A 19,238-nucleotide genomic window follows, 5' to 3' on the forward strand; every position below is an offset into this window, starting at 1 on the left:
TTCGGATGCAATTAGCAAGAGGTTTTATTGAATACACGGGTACCCGGGCGGCTCAGTCTCTCGGTGGACTGGCGCGCCCCGAGCAGAGTTTTTGAGCTTGTTTTATAGCAAAAAGCGCGGGTACAGAAGCGAGAAGCAAGGTAATTGGTCGGTTTAAACAAAGCCAGGGAAAAAGCGCGGGTCATGTGGGAGTTCTTGAAACAGCTGAAGGGCGCCCTGGAAACTGCTCTGGGAGGCCTAGTGCAAGCTGATAACAGAAGCTGAAAGAAGCGAGTTAATCACTTAGGGACAGCAAAAACTTTCACAGGGCGGTTTCTTCCTTAGGTTGTCTAGATACATCCAGATACAGCTCTTGGCGTTATCAGTCAGAGACAGCATAGGTGGGAAACAGCAAAGGCAGGCAGAACTTAAAATTTTTCTAAGTACAGCACAATTTTTAACCTTCAATTTTCACCACAGGTGTTGGGGGGCTTTTAAACAAGAACACTTTTCAAACAGTAAAAATGGCATAAGCTAAATCAGTCTACCTCGCACACCCCTTTATGAATTTCTTGGCCTTGCGGAATGGCGTTACTGCGGCTAGCTTGGAAAACACTTCTTTCATTCCCCCATTTCTCTTGTGGGAAGCTCTAATCTTAGAGCGAATTTAGAGGTTGTCTTCGTTGTCTAGGGTCTGATACTTTTGTCTAAGGACCAGAATTTTTACTGCACTTACCCTGTCATTGATGAACTGGACTAACCTATTGATGATGCAGGGCCCGAGGGTGAGCAACAGAAGGAGGAGCAATAGGGGCCCGGCGAGGGTTGATAGGAGGGTAGTGAACCAAGGGGAGCTATTGAACCACCCTTCATACCAGTTTTGGTTTTTCTGGCGCTCCATCTGTCTTTTATCTAGTCTCTCTTTGAGTTTTCTCATGGAGTCTCGCACCACACCTGAGTGGTCTACATAAAAACAGCACTCTTCTTTTAGGGCCGCGCAGAGGCCTCCTTCTTTTAGAAACAGTAGGTCAAGGCCTCTTCTATTTTGGAGTACTACCTCCGATAGGGAAGTCAGCGAGTCCTCCAGCTTGCTGATTGAGTCCTGGAGGACCCGGAGGTCAGTATCCATGGCGGTCTGGAGGCTGGTTAGGCCTTGTTGGAGGTCTATGGGCCCTTTAACTAGGGCGGATGCGCCAGTACCTATACCTGCTGCGACCCCCAACCCCAGAAGAACAGCTAGGGTAAGTGAGACAGGCTCTCTTTTAACCCTGGGGTGAGGATCGTCATAGGCCTGCAACAAAGTTTCTTCAGAATGGTAATAGATGCGAGGGACCAGCTGGATCAGGATACAGAAATCTTTAGACTGATTAAAAACTGAGGTGGAGAGGCAGGGGGTGAGGCCGGTGCTGCAGGCCCACCAGCTATGGTTGGTGGGGAGCAAGTACTGATGGTTCGTGGAGGAGTTGATGGATAGGGTCTGATTGCAAAGATGCTGATGGGTAGAGGGCACCGTTCCTATGCACGACCCGTGTCCTGAGACCTCAGTGAGGGTAAGCTTTCCTTTGTTAAGGGATACAGGGGTGCAGCTATGGAAGCAAACCCAGGGATCCAGAGCCTGCAGAATCCTGCAGTGCCCAGAAATTCACGGACCTGTCTGGGGGTCGTGGGAGCGGGGATCTTCATAACAGTAGCCTTTCGGGCCGGGGTCAGCCATCTTTTTCCCCCCCTGAGTAGGTACCCCAGATAGGTGACCTCTCTTTGGCAGAGCTGGGCCTTTTTAGCCGATACCCGGTACCCTAATTTACTCAATTCCTGTAGGAGCTTCTGTGTCCCTTCTTTGCAGTCTCTATATGTGGGGGCTGCCACCAAGAGGTCGTCTACATATTGGAGTAGCACTACCTGAGGGTTGAGGGCCCTAAAGGGGGCCAAATCTCGGTGGAGGGCCTCGTCGAAGAGAGTGGGAGAGTTCTTGAACCCTTGGGGCAGCCGTGTCCAGGTCAACTGACCTGTGTTACCTTTTTCTGGGTCTTTCCACTCGAACGCGAATAGCGGCTGGCTGCTGGGGTGTAGCTTGAGGCAGAAAAAGGCATCTTTGAGATCTAAGACTGAATACCAAGTGTGGCTGGGCGGAAGGGAACTCAGAAGGCTGTAAGGGTTTGGGACGGTGGGATGAATATCCTGTACCCTTTTATTAATTTCTCTCAGGTCTTGGACTGGCCGATAGTCATTGGTCCCTGGCTTTTTTACAGGTAGTAGAGGGGTATTCCAGGGCGATTGACAGGGCACCAAGACCCCTAGGTCTAAGAACCTCTGGATGTGGGGTCTGATACCTTCCCGGGCTTCCTTGCTCATTGGATATTGTCGAACAGCCACCGGTGAGGCACCTGATCTTAGTTCCACTACCACTGGTGGGACTTGATTGGCCAGTCCCATGCCTGCCCTCTCTGCCCATACAGTGGGAAAAAGTTGGAGCCAGGATGGGTCGATAGAGGAGGGACCTGGCTTTTCATGTAGCCGGTATTCTTCTTCTAGGTTCAGGGTCAGGCACAGTGTAGGGCGGTCTTCCCATGTTACTTGTGGGCCCTCAGCAGAAAACTGGATCTGGGCCTTTAGTTTGGTTAAGAGGTCCCTACCCAACAAAGGGGCGGGGCACTCGGGTATGACCAGAAAGGAGTGGGTCACCTGTTTATGTCCAGCCTTTAAAAGTCTCTTTGTGGTCCAGGGGTAGACTTTGCTCCCTGTTGCTCCTTGTACGACTGTCCGTCTGGACCCTACCCTTCCCAGGGGTTGGGTCAAAACTGAATGTTCAGCCCCGGTATCGACCAGGAACTCAATGGGAGTCCCCTCCACAGTCAGCGTTATCCTGGGTTCGGGGAGGGGGTCCGAACCTTGACTCCCCTAGTCATCTAGGGACAGAACTTTGGCTTCTCTGACGTTTTTCTTTCGGGGACATTCTCTTGCCCAGTGACCCTTTTCTTTACAGTATGCGCACTGGTCTTTGTCCAGAGGAGATCTTTTATCCCTAGGTGTCTTTCTTGCCTGGTTGCTCAAATTCCCTGTCTGCCTATCTCTAGAACCTTTTTCACTTATCACTGCGGCCAAAATCCTAGTCAAGTTTTTTTCTTGGCGCTTATCGCGCCGCCTTTCTCTCTCTTCTGCCTCTTTTTTTTCTCTTTCTTGTCTTTCTTCTTCTGTCTCCCTTTTGTGGTACACTTTTTCTGCCTCCCTCACTAAATCTTGCAAGGAATAATCTTGGAGCCCCTCTAGCCTCTGTAACTTTTTTTTAATATCTGGGGCTGACTGTCCGATGAAGGCCATGGCAACTGCAGCCTGCTGCCCCTCAGAAGAGGGCTCAAACGGAGTGTATCTCCTATAGGCCTCCATTAGGCGTTCTAAGAAAACCGAAGGGGGTTCTGCCGGTCCTTGTAAGACCTCTCTTACCTTAGCCAAATTGGTGGGGCGCCGAGCTGCCCCTTTGAGACCTGCCACTAGAGTCCGGCGGTAGACCAGGAGACGCTCCCTACCTGCGGCTGTGTTGTAGTCCCACTGAGGTCGATTGAGGGGGAAGGCCTCATTAATGAGGTTGTCGAGTTGAGTAGGGGCCCCGTTGTCCCCCAGGACATTCTTGCGGGCCTCAAGGAGAATCCTTTCTCGTTCCTCCGTGGTGAAGAGAATCTGTAGGAGCTGTTGGCAATCGTCCCAGGTGGGCTGATGAGAAAACATAAGAGACTCAAGGAGCCCCGTGAGTCCTGCTGGATTTTCAGAAAAAGAAGGATGATTAGATTTCCAATTATAAAGATCTGCTGAAGAGAAAGGCCAATATTGCAGAGGGACTAGGCCGTTGGGCTCGGCTGGGGGTCCTATGGCTCGGAGGGGTAAAATCACAGTGGAGTCAGGACCCGAGTCGTCTGCCGGACTGCGGGCACGGCGACTCCTGGTCCCCGCGGCTGGTCCCTCAGGATCGGAAATATCGGGCGCCTGGCCCGGCGCCGGTCCGACTGCCTGAGGGGCCAGAGGAGGTGGCAGGGCTGCCGGATAGGGCGGGGGCTCAGAGAGAAGGAGCAAGTCGTCTGTTGCCGGGTAGATGGGGGGTCGGGGAGGAGCGGATGGCCTCTCTGGACTGGAGACGACAGCGACCTTGACGGAGGGCGGCATCCATGGTGGGGGACTCTGGGCGAGGTCTTGCCACACCACGATATATGGAACTTGGTCCGGGTGTCCCCCGATTTCCTGAAAGACAATCCTTTTAACTGCGGAAATAACAGAAACATTAAAAGTTCCTTCCGGCGGCCACCCGACACCGAACGTGGGCCACTCGGAGGAACAAAAGGTCCGCCATTTTCCCTTTCTGATTTCCACGGACAGATTGTGAGCCCTTGCTCTCACGTCCCTCCAGTGATCTAGAGTGAGGGAGAGAGGGGTAGAGTTATTTTGTCCCATTTCGAAGAGAGGGACCACGACACAGAGGCCTATCAGGAACAAAACAAAAAGAAACCAGAAACGGCGGCGAGATCGAGTAGCGTAGAGACAAAAGAAGGAGTCAGATGGCAGAGCGCGCCTCTCTAGACGCGGCAGTGGGATCAGAACATAATGATCCTCTCCTGAGGGGTCCACCAGGCGTCCCTGGTCCTCCCCTGATCCTGGGACGTCTCCCAGGATTACCGGGCGGTGAGCCCCCGAACACGTCTGTTCGCTACTCACACGTCGCTCCCAGAGCGATCAGCCCGGAACAAACTGAAACCAAAATGCGCGCACTCAGAGGGACAGTCAGAGTTACGGAGTCAGACACAGAAACGAGACACGGAGCGATCGCTGGCCAGCTTACCTCCCGTTGGTGGGTCGGTGGTCCCTGGGTGGGGGTCTGATCCCGGACGAGCCCCCAAATGAGAGACGCCTGATTTGGGCAATCACTCAGTCAGGAGAGACCCTCCCAAGGAACAACGAGACCACGGCTTCGGATGCAATTAGCAAGAGGTTTTATTGAATACACGGGTACCCGGGCGGCTCAGTCTCTCGGTGGACTGGCGCGCCCCGAGCAGAGTTTTTGAGCTTGTTTTATAGCAAAAAGCGCGGGTACAGAAGCGAGAAGCAAGGTAATTGGTCGGTTTAAACAAAGCCAGGGAAAAAGCGCGGGTCATGTGGGAGTTCTTGAAACAGCTGAAGGGCGCCCTGGAAACTGCTCTGGGAGGCCTAGTGCAAGCTGATAACAGAAGCTGAAAGAAGCGAGTTAATCACTTAGGGACAGCAAAAACTTTCACAGGGCGGTTTCTTCCTTAGGTTGTCTAGATACATCCAGATACAGCTCTTGGCGTTATCAGTCAGAGACAGCATAGGTGGGAAACAGCAAAGGCAGGCAGAACTTAAAATTTTTCTAAGTACAGCACAATTTTTAACCTTCAATTTTCACCACAGGTGTTGGGGGGCTTTTAAACAAGAACACTTTTCAAACAGTAAAAATGGCATAAGCTAAATCAGTCTACCTCGCACACCCCTTTATGAATTTCTTGGCCTTGCGGAATGGCGTTACTGCGGCTAGCTTGGAAAACACTTCTTTCAGAAGTAATGCCTAATTTGACTGGGTGATAAAGTGAGCAGGGACTGTAGCAGAGACCTTCATGGTTGTTTCATTCATTAGCTTTTGGTACAATTTACTGGAGCTGGAGGCTGGAAGGATTGAAGAGGGCTCCTTTCTACTTTCTAGATATCAAGTATGTGGTTCCTGTTCTGGGACAAGATGTTGACGCACTTCTCCCTATTCCTCCTGCTAAGTACAGTTAAAATCCGTGGACATAATATATAAAGCAAATATAAGAAGACTGAAAGATGGAGAGAAGGCAAATTAGCTGGGGACTTCAGACCTGAGGAAAGACAGGTAGTGAGTTCTCTGGGTTTTCTTTTTGCTTCATATAGTACAGAACAGATGCGGGAGAAGCCAGCAACCTGGCAAAGGCACAGACAAAAAGAAGCCACAGGAAAGCCAGCTCTCTCTAGCCAGAGCACCAGGAAATGGGTATACTAGCAAAAAAGAAAACTTTTAGACAATAACCACTCTATTCCAGACTAACACCATGAAAAAAACTGGCTCCACTTCCATGAGCAAAGGCCAAGTGGGGAACCTAGACTTTCATTCTTGTACACCTCTACATCCCCCTGCTGGCATGGTATTAGTGGGGGTCTGCTAGAACAGGATTTTTTAAATCAAAGTCTTATAGTGCCAGGAACTCTTCAAGGAGCTTGACATATATTATCTCATTTAACTCTCCCAACAACCCTGAGTGGTGGGCCTTACACTGCCCATCTCTGCGAGGTGGAAGCCATGGCTCACAGACAAGAAGTACCTTTCTGAGGTCTCACAGCTAGAAGGGGCAGGGGCAGGATCCCCACCAAGTCTCATGGGCCAAAGCTGATGCTCTTTCCCCACTGTCTCTTGGGAGGGGGTGAGGGGCGGGGAAGAGGCAATCTCCAGACCATGCAAAAAAAAAGAAAAAGAAAAACCTTATAGTACCAGAAATGTTTAGGGTATAATAAAAAAATCACTCATCATACCAAGAACCTGAAATATCTCAACTTAAATGAGAAAACAACCAACAGATGCTAATGCTGAAATGTCACAGATGTTATAATTATCTGACAAGGATTTTAAAGTAGCCCATCATAAAATACTTCAAAATGCAATTAAGAATAAATTTAAAACAAATATAATACAGAGTCTCAGCAATAACAAAAAAAGATATAAAAGAAAATGGAAATTTTAGAACTGAAAAATTCAATAACCAGAAGTTTAAAAACTCAATGAATAAGTGCAACAGCAGAATGAAGAGACAGAGGAAAGAATCAGTGAACTTCAAGATAGAGCAATAGAAATTGCCGAATATGAACAATAGAGAAAAATAGACTGGGAAAATAAAAAAGGACAGAGCCTAAGGAACTTGTAAGACTATAACAAAAGATCTAACATCATCAGAGTCCTAGAAGGAGAGGAGAAAGGATGTGGACCTAGAAAAGTATTCAGAAAGTATTCAAAAGTAATAATGGCTAAAAATTTACCAAATTTTACAAAAGACATAAACCCACAGATTCAAGAAGCTGAACAAATCCCAAACAAGAGAAACCCAAAGAAATACACACCAAGACACATCATAGTCAAACTTCTGAAAACAAAAGACAAAGGAAAAAATCCTGAAAGCAGTGAGAGATAAACACCTTACATGTAGTGGGGAAACAAAAACAACTTGAATAACAGTGGATTCAGAAACCATGGAGGCCAGAAAGAAGTGGCAAAAAGTGGGGAAACAAAAACAACTTGAATAACAGTGGATTCAGAAACCATGGAGGCCAGAAAGAAGTGGCAAAAAGAAAAGTGCTGAAAAGAAAAGAACTCTCAGCCCAAAATTCTATATCCACGAAAATATTCTTTATGAATGAAGGGCAAATGAAGACATTTTGAGATGAAAGAAAACTAAGAGCATTTGTTACCAGCAGGCCTACCCTAAAAGAATGGCTAAGGGAAGTTCTTGAAACAGAAAAGAAATGTTAAAAGAAGGAACCTTGAAACATCAAAAAGGAAAAACAATAGAAAGAATAAAAATATGGGTAAATACAGTAATTTTTTCTTCTCCTCTTGGGTTTTCTAAATTGTGTTTGTCACTTGAAGCAAAATTTGAAACATTGATGTGGTTCTCAGTGTATATAGAAGAAATGTTTTAAGACAATTAAAGAGGTAAGTTTTCTATACTTTGTTCAAACTGGTAAAATGACAACAGTAGATAATGATAAATTATATATAAGGTAGCATCTAGAAAAACAATTTCAAAATCTATACAAAGAGATAAATCCAAAAGCATTGTGAGTGGATCAAAGTAGAATTCTAAAACATATTCTAAGGAACATGAAGGCAGAAACAAGAAAACATCAAACAGAAAACAAAAACTAAAATGTCAGATTTAAGCTCTAAACACATCAATAATTACCAGTGTGAAAGGCCTAAATTCATCAGTTAAAAGAGGTCAGCAGATATAATCCCATTTGTTTATGTTTCCTTTATTTGCCTGTGCTTTTGGGATCCTATTCATGAAGTCTGTACCCACTCCTACTTCCTGGAGCGTTTCCCCTATATTTTCTTTAAGGAGTGTTATTGTTTCAGGATGAATATTTAATTCTTTAATCCATTTTGAGTTGATTTTGGTGTATGGTGAGAAGTACAGGTCTAGTATCATTTTCCTACATATTAATATCCAGTTTTCCCAGCACCATTTGTTGAAGAGGCAGTCTCTTCCCCAGTGTGTATACTTGGTTCCTTCATCAAAGATCAGATGGCTGTAGGTGTATGGGTTGACTTCTGGGTTCTCTGTTCTATTCCATTGATCTGTGTGTCTGTTTTTATGCTAGTATTATGCTGTTTTAGTGATTATAGCTTTGTAATGTAGTTTAAAGTCAGGTAGTGTTATGCCTCAAGCTTTATTATTTTTGCTCAGGATTGCTTTGGCTATGTGTGGTCTTTTGTTATTCCATATAAACGGATAGTTTTTTCCATTTCTGAGAAAAATGTCATTGGAATTTTGATGGGGATTGCATTGAATCTGTAGATCATTTTTGAGTAATATGGACATTTTCACAATGTTAATTCTTGCAATCCAAGAGCATGGGCTATCTTTCCATCTTCTGTGTCCTCTTTCATTTCTCTCAACAGTGGTTTGTAGTTCTCTTCACAGAGATTTTTCACATCCTTGGTTAACTTTATTCCTAAGTATTTTATTTTTTTAGTAGCTATTGTAAATAGGCAGGCTTTCTTGAGTTCTTTTTCTGCATGTTCACTGTTGGAGTATAGAAATGCTACTGATTTTTGTGTGTTGATTTTGTATCCTGCAACTGTGCTGAAATCATTTATCAATGGTAGGAGGTTTTTTGTAGAGGCTTTAGGCTGTTCAATATATAGGATCATATCATCCACAGACAGGGACAGTTTGACTTCATCTTTTCCAATCTAGATGCCCTGTATTTCCTTCTCTTCCCTGATTGCTGTGGCTAGTACTTCCAACACTGTGTTGAATAGGAGTGTTGAGAGTGGGCATCCTTGTCTAGTTAGCAGAGAAGATTTTAAAAATATAACCCCATTATGTGCTGTGTACAAGAAACTCAATTCAAATAAAACAACACAGGTAGGTTGAAAGAAAAAGGATAGAAAAAACATACCATGAAAACACTAATGAAAAGAAAGCAAGAGTGGCTATATAAGTATGAGATAAAGTAGATTTCAGAGCAAAGAAAATTACCAGGGACAGAGTGGGGCATTACATAATGATAAAAGACTCAATCCTCCAAGAAGACATAGCATTCCTAAGTGTGTATGCACCAAACAACAGATCTGAAAAACATGCAAACCAGAAACCAATAAAATAGTTTGTCAGTTACTTTAAAAACAAAACATATACTTATACAACCCAGCAATCACCCTCCTTGGCATTTGTCCTAGACACTTCGACATTTACATCCACACGAAAACCTGTACACACATATTCATAGCAGCCTTATTTTTAATGACACAAAACTGGCAACAACCAAAATGCCCCTCAATGGGTGAATGGTTAAACATTCATATCATGGACTACTACTCAGCAATAAAAACTCAACTTGGATGGATTTAGGGGCATTATGTTGACAAAAAAAAACCATTTCAGAAGGGTACATACTGTATGTAAATTATCTCTCAATAAATATGGTTTTAAAAAGGACACATACTACATTCTCAAAATGACAAAATTTTAGAGATGGAGAACAGATTAGTGGTTGCCGGGGTTAGAGACAGTGTGGGGCAGAGAGGTAGGTGTGACTCTATAGGGGTAGCACAAGGGAGAAATTTATGGTGATAGAACAGGTCTGTATCTTGGTCGTGGTGGTCATTACATGACTCTACATGTGATAAAATGGCATGGAGCTAAATGCATGTTGTTCCATTTCAGTTTTCTGGTTTTGATGTTGAACTGTAGATACATAACATGTAACCATGGAAGAAGTTGGGTGAGGGGTACGTGAAACATCTCCATACTATTTTTTACAAATTCCCATGAATCTGTAACTATTACAAGTAGAATTTTTTTTAAAAGTAAGTGGGTTGAAGGAGTGACAATATTTGATTAATAACTCATTTGTCCCTGGCCCTGCCAATCCAAATCTCTGAGCTGGTGAAACTTCTCCTGGTTATGGTCTCTTTGTGTCTTTTAGGACATAGATCAGGGGTCTCAAACCGGTGCTCCACAGGCCTCCTCTGACCTACAGATGTGCTTCATTGCTAATGTAAAAAGAAACTTTTTATTGTTACAACTTTCCAGATTAGGTACCAGCATTTTAGAATCAGCAGACTTGATATGAACATCAGGATGTGGGGCTTCGTCTGGAAAATCAAAAGGTTCGGTTATCCTGAGCTCTCGTGTGTTTGCACATGGCAGAGAAATGCCGGCATGGAGGGGCAGCGGCAGACCCGATGGGCCTTTCCAGTTTGGCGCCTTCCGCCTGGGAACCAAGGGTCCCCTGTCATTTATCATCACATGCTAGGCACTTGTTTTTCTTATACTTGGACACTTCACTCATTTATGCTACTTGCCTGAAATAAATGTAGGTTTTCAATTTTCAGCCTTATTACATAGATGGTAGCTTTCTAAAGTTATCAGTTTTGTGAAATCTTAGGCATTCCCAAGGCAACAGAAAAAAATACATATGTGTAGATATGAATGTCTCATGGGCTATTTCATAGTATAACAAAATCCATTGACTTACACTAGCTTGAGAATCTTTTTTTTTTTTTTAGTCAATCAATCAACAATTTATTGAGAATCTATTTATGCCAGACTGCTTGCTGGCTCTGGAGATACATTACATGGATAAATTAGATGACTTATCTTTAATATGGTAAGGGCTACAGTACAGAAATGGACGATGTGCTAGAAGAACTCGGGAGGAAACATCAATTATGCCTGAGGGAACTGGAGAAAACTTTGCAGAATAGGGTAACATTGCAGCTCAGTTCTGGAGTGAGTAACCAGAAGAAGAAAGAGAGAAAGGACTTTCTGGCACAGAATATAGCATGTGCAAAAGCACCGAGCTCTACACAGACACAGCCTGTCAGGATGGTGACAAATGTATCATGGCTGAGGTTTAGGGGAGAACCGTCAAGGTGAAGCTAGAGCTCTGAAGCCAGACCACGAAGAGCTTCAAAAGCCACGCTTTATAGAAAAACTGTTCCTGGAGGTATTGCAGAGCAAACAAAAACATTTCAGTATAGAACCAACAGTCCCAACCTCCTGAAACCAGCTTTTATCATTTCCACATCTCATGATGCAGTTATGGTTTTCGATCAATTGATATCTACAGAGATGCTATCAGTAAAGGAATACTGTTGCCAGGTACTGATTATGGTTTGGAAATCAAGCATTTGTTGAGTTCTCATAGAGTGTTGAGTGAGAAGGAGCTAAATATTGTCATTCGGTCAATACCGGTGGTGAGCCCGTGGATGTATGGCACTGTGCTGTGCCTCACAGCTACCCACACAGTGCCAACCAGGCAGAGCGCCTGTCTCCCAGTTACTTGTCAGCAAACGCTTGCAGACAACTTTGGATATTTATCCTGGCCTCACGCTACACGTGACAGGCAGGAGCACCCTTGACTGCGAAGGCCAGGATTTGTCATTTTGGTTCCAGATCTTTTCTTTTATGGCCTATATTCAGACTTAGCCCAGGCCAGATTCTGAAAGGAATGTGCCATTGCAGCCAAAGGAAGGGATTTGGCAAGGAATCAAAGGTGTATTTGGTCCTGACCATTCACAAAACCAGCAAAACATTTTGTGAGATCAAAATATAAGAAGTAAACAAACCACCCAAGAGGGAACTGTGCTTAAATTATAGCAGATGAAACTTAGAATACATTTAAAGAAATATTCTCTGAAAGGAAGAAGTGTTAAAATTGGAAGAGCACAAGAGGTGCTGAAGTCCCCTTAAACATTTTTTTCATTGGAAAAAGAGAGATTGTAACCTTTTTGAAAGGTTTTCTCTCTTTTTTTAAATTCATTAATCCAGTGATGTACTTTCTTCCCATTCATTTTTGTATTCAGTAATCACGTATGAATTTCTGTTGTGGGCCTGGTACTATGCTAGGCTTTGGTGACACAAAGAGCTTATTCTGTGATCTCAGTAATGTTTTCTGTCTGCTGTCAATGGCACCACATTCATGAAGTGGCATAGGATCTATATTAGTCCGTTTCTGCTGCTTATAACGAAATACACAGAACTGGGTGTCTTAAAAGAAAACAAAATTTATTGCTTACAGTTTCTGAGGCTAAGAAGTTTGAAGTCCAGGGAATGCATCTGCTGAGAGTCTTGGTGGTGATGACAGTGACGGCAGGGTATCACATTGTGAAATAGCGGAGCAGAGAGAAAGACAGACTCTCCTCTTCTTTTAAAGCCCCCACAACCAAGCCCCTACCACCATTTTTAATCCATTCACTGCAGCATGGTCCTACAATCTACTCATCTCTTCAAGCCCCACCTTTCAATTACCATAACAGGATTTCCCACCCTCTTAACACTGTCACAGTGGGGGCTAAGTTTCTAATACATAAAACTTCGGGGACGCAATTCAGTCTTCAATGAGTTTTGGAGGGACATAATTCAATCCAGTACAGGGTTCAAGAACTAGTATCCTTAAAATTGCCCAAGGTTATGTCATCATGTCAACCAGTTCATTTTATCAATTTCAGGAAAAATTCCACTGAGTTAATTATACGTATCTTTCGTATGTAAACATGACAACCAGGTGGCACACTAAAATTTTCAGTTTGCGGTTTTACGTATATAAAGCCTAAAGTCTTCTTGCAATGAGGTCTTTCCCGTATGTCTTTTTCCGTCTTCTGAGTTCTGTGGCTCCACTGAGTCTTCCTGGCTTAGCTGAGACCGCCCTATGTTGCTACTCATCTGTAGGGATGGCCACCCAGCCTCCCATCCTAACTCTGCCACCTTCGCTGCTGCAGCTGCCCCAAAAGAGGCAAAGCGACTGAGTGCAGTCACGCAGGGGCAGTCATTATACTGAAGCCAGAATGGTCACTTGTCCCCCAGGACCCACGCAAAGACCCACTAGAGCAACGTCCTTCCTGGAGGGTAGGGATGGTCATCTTAATCCCACAACAGGAGCCACCAGAGTCCCTCCAGGCAAACCTGCCCCCATCCTTGACATGGATTGTTTCTGGCTACATTCTCTCTGCCCGGACCATTGAAACATGAATATATTCAATCCTGACATCATCAGCTTCACAAACCTTATAAGCAAAGCATGAAGAAAAACCTAAATTCTTGGCTCTCTCAGCTGTTTTAAAAATAAATAATAGTTATGCCAGTAAAACTGTCATTTTAAGTGAATTTCCTAGCGTAAGGAAGGAAAACTTTAGGCTTTTCTGCCAATATAATTCAGATGGGAGATTCTGCCTCAGGCTGGTGCATCTCAGCAGTCGTCATACAGGACAGCAGTCGTTAATGGAATGCAGCATGGTAACTGTTTAATGGACATTTTCCCAGAAATTCCCACTTTTCAAAAGACAGGCGGTCACTTTGAGCTGCAGGCCACAAGGGATTCCACACCGCTCACAAAAGTCCACGTAAAACTCCGGTACACCCAGCATCCCGTGTTCCGTGTTTGAACTGAATGTACTGATTGGTGATCAAAGCCATTGAACATCATATAAAGCCAATCAAAATGCTCCTTATTCATCTTAATTTCCCAGTCTTTGGCAAATGTCATTCCAGAGTGTGGCAGGGAGACAGCTCTCTCTCCTCTGTGTCCCCACCATCCTTTTAACAAGGACATCTTTGGGCCATGCATTGTTTTGCATTTTTTGTTTTTTGTGTGTTTTTCCCCCCAGTGTTTTGGGGACCTACGAATAAACTATTAACATGAATCCCAGGTGTTCATGTTTGGTCAAAATCCAATAGTCTTTTTTGGTTTGTTTGTTTGTTTGTTATTATCCTATTGATAGTAGCCATCTCAATTCAGCCAACAGAAAAGCTGGATTTTCATTCATAAGGGAAGAAAGAAATTTTACAGCCCCTTGAGCCCTAATCGCCTTTTCCCCTACTCTGTCTCAAGATCCAGGACTCCTTAGCAATACCAGACCCAAATGACAGGCTGCAGCTCAGGCAAGGCGTGAAGGTGCAGGTGTTACCTGATGCTGAAGGACTTTGTCAGACGGTCAGTACAGACCGTGAAATTGGCGGAAGAAATAGAAACCACTAGGAAAAGTTACGTTCAAACTCTGGTTTCCCCTAACCCTGAAGTTCAAAATGGGGCTTTATTTTCATGTTTCCTTCAGGGTAGTGTCTTGTCTTGTGGATTTTGTAGAAGCAAGGCCACGATGAATGTTACCCTGCTCTACACCCCCACACCCAAGACGTATGAGTCCATCCTTGGGTGAAGCATTTGTCAGAGATTCAAGGGATGGGTGAAAAGGTCCTTTGCCTTGTCCAGGCTGCTTTTCACTTGAGACCATAAACCCTAACGAGCTCCCCATCCCCTGGCCTTCACTGATGTGAAGCTATAGTCACGACTGGAAGTGGCAAGCAGATATTTGCTGACGTGACATAAAAAAAAGGGGCCAACATTTTCTGGGTTTAGAGCTTGACCTCAAAAGAACACATTCAGGTATGTCTCAATTCAGTTAATAAAGGACTTTGAAGGTGTTGAATATTATGTGAGAACTGAAATTTTCCTTTTGGTTCAAACACTCTTTGGGTGGATGTGTGCTATTTGAATTTTTGTGGTTAATTAATTACCATTGGAAAGCATCAATCAACTTTTCCTGTTTTCTTTGAGTATGTAATGACTCTCTGGCAAATTTTAGCATAGTTATAAACATCCAGTGTAAATTTGAAATGCTGTTCCTATAAGCCACTGCACTGGGATTGAATTTTAAAGTCTGGAATATATGAAACATGTCAGTGAGGGATCTTCAGTTCTTTAGTAAAGAACTCAAAGGAAGGTTACTGTTAATACAACATGCCAGCTCCTGTACTGACTACAACGCTCAACTCTACAGCAGGAAATGGGGGAAGCAAGACTTTAACTTTGATGGTCCCGCAGTCTCTGGAACCTTCCAACAAGCCATGAAAACTCAGAGCAGAACACTGTGCCCTTCCTGACGGCCTGCTTCCTAATCCCTGCCATCCACTGCATTTTCCACTGGGGTGAAAATAAAATAAATCATCTTCACACTTTGCAAAATATTTCACGCTTTTTGGATTTCCTTGCGATTTGGTGGATGATTGGATTGGGGGATGATTTAAAAAGCTATTCCCAGAACAGCAGCAAAACAGAAACAGCCATTCAGATATTACACCACCTTCTCTTCAAAAATGGTCACACAAACAACCAGTGACCAACTACCAAGGGGCACCAATTTTCATTCCCAATTTCATTTCCACATATAATTTTTTTAACCATCAGGATGCCTTTGACCTGATGATTGCTGGGCTCCAGGTGATGGTTGACAGACGTGCAGACTGTGTGCCTCCACTTTCTTTTGGTTGCATGACAGTGTGGTGGTGTTTTCCTGTTTGCTCACTTGGCTTTCCTTCCCTTTCCTTCCTGGGGGGCCTCACGGGTTGGCAGCACCCTGGTGCAGCCGCCCAACTGCAGAGCCTCCGTGCCTTCCAGCAAGGGCAGCAGCAGCGGCAGCAGCAGCAGCAGCAGCAGCTCCTCCAGTGACTCAGAGAGCAGCTCTGGATCCGACTCGGAGACTGAGAGCAGCTCCAGCGAGAGCGAGGGCAGCAAGCCGCCCCACTACTCCAGCCCCGAGGTAAGCACGACGCTGACTGGAGCCCCCACCCCTCGCCACAGTCCCCCAGCCTCGGTGCCAGACAGGAGGAGCCTGGGAGGCTTCAGGCTACTCATTTTCCCCACTCTGTCCCCTCCTCACAGCCTCCTAATTACACAGCTTCCTTTGAAGTACAGAAATATCATCTTTCATTGCCCCAAAATCTCTATCTTGACTTCCAGAAATTTCCAAGTATGCTGTAAACATCACTGGCACAAAATAACCTATAGGTCAGTCTCCCTCAGGGTCAGCCGAGGCAATAGCTAGACATGGAAGTTCACGTCCTGGGAGGGGTGACCACCCATAAATCACAGGGGAAGGGGGGTTTATGGATTAGACATGGTTAGCATCTTACCTTTTTTGCAGTTTGTCATGGATTGGAAGAGCAAGGGCTATAAATGTTAACAAAACCTTCTTAACTGTGTTTTCTTTGAGAAATATAAAAAGGAAAATTAGCATCAACCTACAAATAAGAATGAAACCTTTTATAGCTATGATGAGTATGTATGTGGAAGATTTAGGTGCCTCATATAAAAACATTATAAGGTACCAATAAAAACCATTGCTATTTCTACTTTAAAGTGAAAAGGGGGAAATTAAATAGTAACTCAGAGCACGAAGATTCTTGGGAGAGGGCTGAGAGAAACTTCTCACGTCTATGGAGCGATAAGGGGAAACTTTGATTTCTTTTTTTTTTTTTTTTTTTTTTGGTCGTTTTTTCGTGACCGGCACTCAGCCAGTGAGTGCACCGGTCAGTCCTATATGGGATCCGAACCCGCGGCGGGAGCGTCGCCGCGCTGCCAGCGCAGCACTCTACCAAGTGCGCCACGGGCTCGGCCCGGAAACTTTGATTTCTAAAGAAGGAATAAAATACCGTTTTTTCTTGAGTGTATACACATTTGATGTGATCGTGGATTGTGAGTTTAATTTTTTACTTACAACCCTCTTTACCATTTGGGGGGCCAAATCTCTAACTGGGCTCTGACATGAAACCAAACCCACTTGTGCAGCCCATGGCCGTGAGAGGGCAGCACCTCCGTGGGCTGGAGCAGCACGTGAGAGGATTTCCAGCTTTCCCACCTGCGCCTTCGACACTATCACTCCTGAAAGTGGTTATGTTTCCATCTCAAGTTCATAGAGTGGCCCTTGAATTCTCTCAGGTTCTTTCCCTCCCCCTTGCCTCCCTCCTCTTCTCTCAGGTAGCTGAGGGCTTCGCACAGGAGCACTGAGAAATCAAGAAAGTTTGATTTCCCCACCGTCCTCATTTCCTCTTCAGCACCTTTCTGCTCTGCAGCACAAACTCTTCATTCATCCTGAAATAAGCCACCTCTCTAGCATTTTCTCTCCTTTCCATGTCTCTGTCTATCCATCTATCTCTATCTCTTTCTATCTATAAAAGGGGAATGTTGCTTAGCAACATTAACCTATAAAAGCCATAGGTTGATATAACCCTGGCTTTTCCCAGAAGCTAAATTATTCCTTCTTCATGATTACATTTATTCATTCACTCAGCGTTCATTCAACAAATATTTATTGAGCATCAGACACAGCGCTTGGCTCTGGAATACAGCATTATATGACAGAAGACATCCCTGTCTTTATGGAGCTAACATTCTAATGGGGATCATTTGAAACAAAAAAATACAGGAATTGAATACAATAAAGTAGAGTTAAGCAGACTTCTTCAAAGCCTGCTTCATACCATAATTTGTTGAGAAACTCCAGAATATCTATTTATCAGAAATAACTGAGTCTGAGGGACAGCGCAAGGGCTGGGGGCAGGGCGTGGGTGGGTGGGGGGTGGATAAAATGTGTTAGTGTCTAGGAAGACCACCCTGTTGAGGTTCTTTGTGACTTTGCAGGTTAAATTCTTACTTTTGTGCTGAAATTTAAATCCTAGACCTCCTGAATTGTTTAAAACCTTGCCTAAGAGCAGTACAGTTACAAAGTGCTTTAAGCAAATTCTTTCTAAATGTCACTGAGATCTTTACAAAGCCTTGAAGTCCCAGGTGATGAAAGGAGGCTCTTATCATTTCTTCCAGCAGCTATCAGAGGCCCCTTGATAAGCAGAGGAAGCATGACTCTGCTAAAGGAGCCCCAGAAGTTTAAGTCACCTGAGGCCACATGTGGTTTTGAATTCCTTGCTTCTCTGTGCAGAGGGAATTCAGAAGTGGCAAGTGATGTGTTAGCCACTCTGCATGTTCTTCCTTTCTGTTGGAAAGGAATGTTTTCATTGGAATAAAAGCAAGGTCTCTTTAACATTTCTTTCAAGGTTAATACAGACACACAGCCTTTAGAAGGAAAATGAGTTTGCAGGCCAAAAATGGCAAAGACGGAAGTGGTGTTGTCCCGCCCACCCTGCACGCTCTCACTGGGCTGGCCCGTGATGGGGCTCTTCAGAGCCACACACCTGAGACCATGCTCAGCCCGGTTTGCACTGCTTTGAAGCAGAACGCTTCTGGCCCTCACTTCCCCAACCGTAACATCCTGAAGTGGGAGGAGGAGGAGGAGGAACTCATGGCATTCCAAGGCACCTGCTGTGGTTCTCCCTTCCATGTGCCACTGTCTGGAGAACCCACTGGGCCCACCTGAGTTTCACATGAACTGTTCTCTATGGCTGTGGGTGTTGAAAGCCACTTCATTTTACATGGATCGCCATACCGTGGTAAAGCCCTGTTCACAAGCTAGCCTGAGCCTGGAAGAGCCCTCTGTGGCCTGATCTTTGCTTATTTGTTCTCAGCCTAAGTTTTTCACTTGAGTTTTATCTTCTTTCCTGGCACTGTACATCCTCTTGGGCCGGAGCTTTCCAGGCAGAACGCTGCCTTCCCGGTTGGCTAGCATGTTGACACCAGCATATGGAGCCCCATCCACCACTGTTGCCCAAGTCATAAGTATTACATGAAAAAGAAAAAAGAGAGAGCCCAGCCACATCATTTTGAGGAGTTCTGGAATAAAGTGGATTTACCCTATTTCTTTACACAGGGCATCACCAGCACTTGCTCACATAAACTGTGTTTGCCAATGTGGCATTTTCCAAATTGATCTGACCATGGAAACCTTTCTTCATGGACTATAAGAACTAAAAGCACATTTTGGAAAATGCTGCTCTGGATCATTCTTTAAAATCAGCAGAAATTTGATGGGAGTTGCTCATTGATTCCACAAGCTTCTTGTTAATTAGGCACCACAGGGGTGCATGACAGTGGGTACAATGCAGGATATAGATGAAGAAGGAACTAAAGTACACGGTAGAGACCCTGTACATGAATCAGAGAAAAGATCAATCAGGGAGGAGAGTCGTGGCTGAAAATACAAAGCAGCGAGAGAGGAAACCAGCAAAAACACTGGGCAGAAACTCCAGGTGGACAGCTCAGGAAGTGGCCCATGGCCTGCCATGTGCCAGTGGACT

The 19,238-nt window shown here is 44.6% G+C and overlaps 1 protein-coding gene across 1 annotated transcript in view; it reads left to right on the plus strand.

Annotated features, from left to right (window-relative positions):
* The window catches only part of AFF3 (ALF transcription elongation factor 3), a 420,437-nt gene that overhangs the window by 361,333 nt on the left and 39,866 nt on the right, over positions 1–19,238 (plus strand). The window contains exon 12 of the mRNA XM_063077832.1: positions 15,625–15,811. Within this exon, the coding sequence (XP_062933902.1) occupies positions 15,625–15,811 (187 nt within the window). The remainder of the gene's footprint in view (positions 1–15,624; positions 15,812–19,238) is intronic.

The sequence above is a fragment of the Cynocephalus volans genome, chromosome 14 (assembly GCF_027409185.1).
Source record: "Cynocephalus volans isolate mCynVol1 chromosome 14, mCynVol1.pri, whole genome shotgun sequence".
Taxonomy (NCBI): domain Eukaryota; kingdom Metazoa; phylum Chordata; class Mammalia; order Dermoptera; family Cynocephalidae; genus Cynocephalus; species Cynocephalus volans.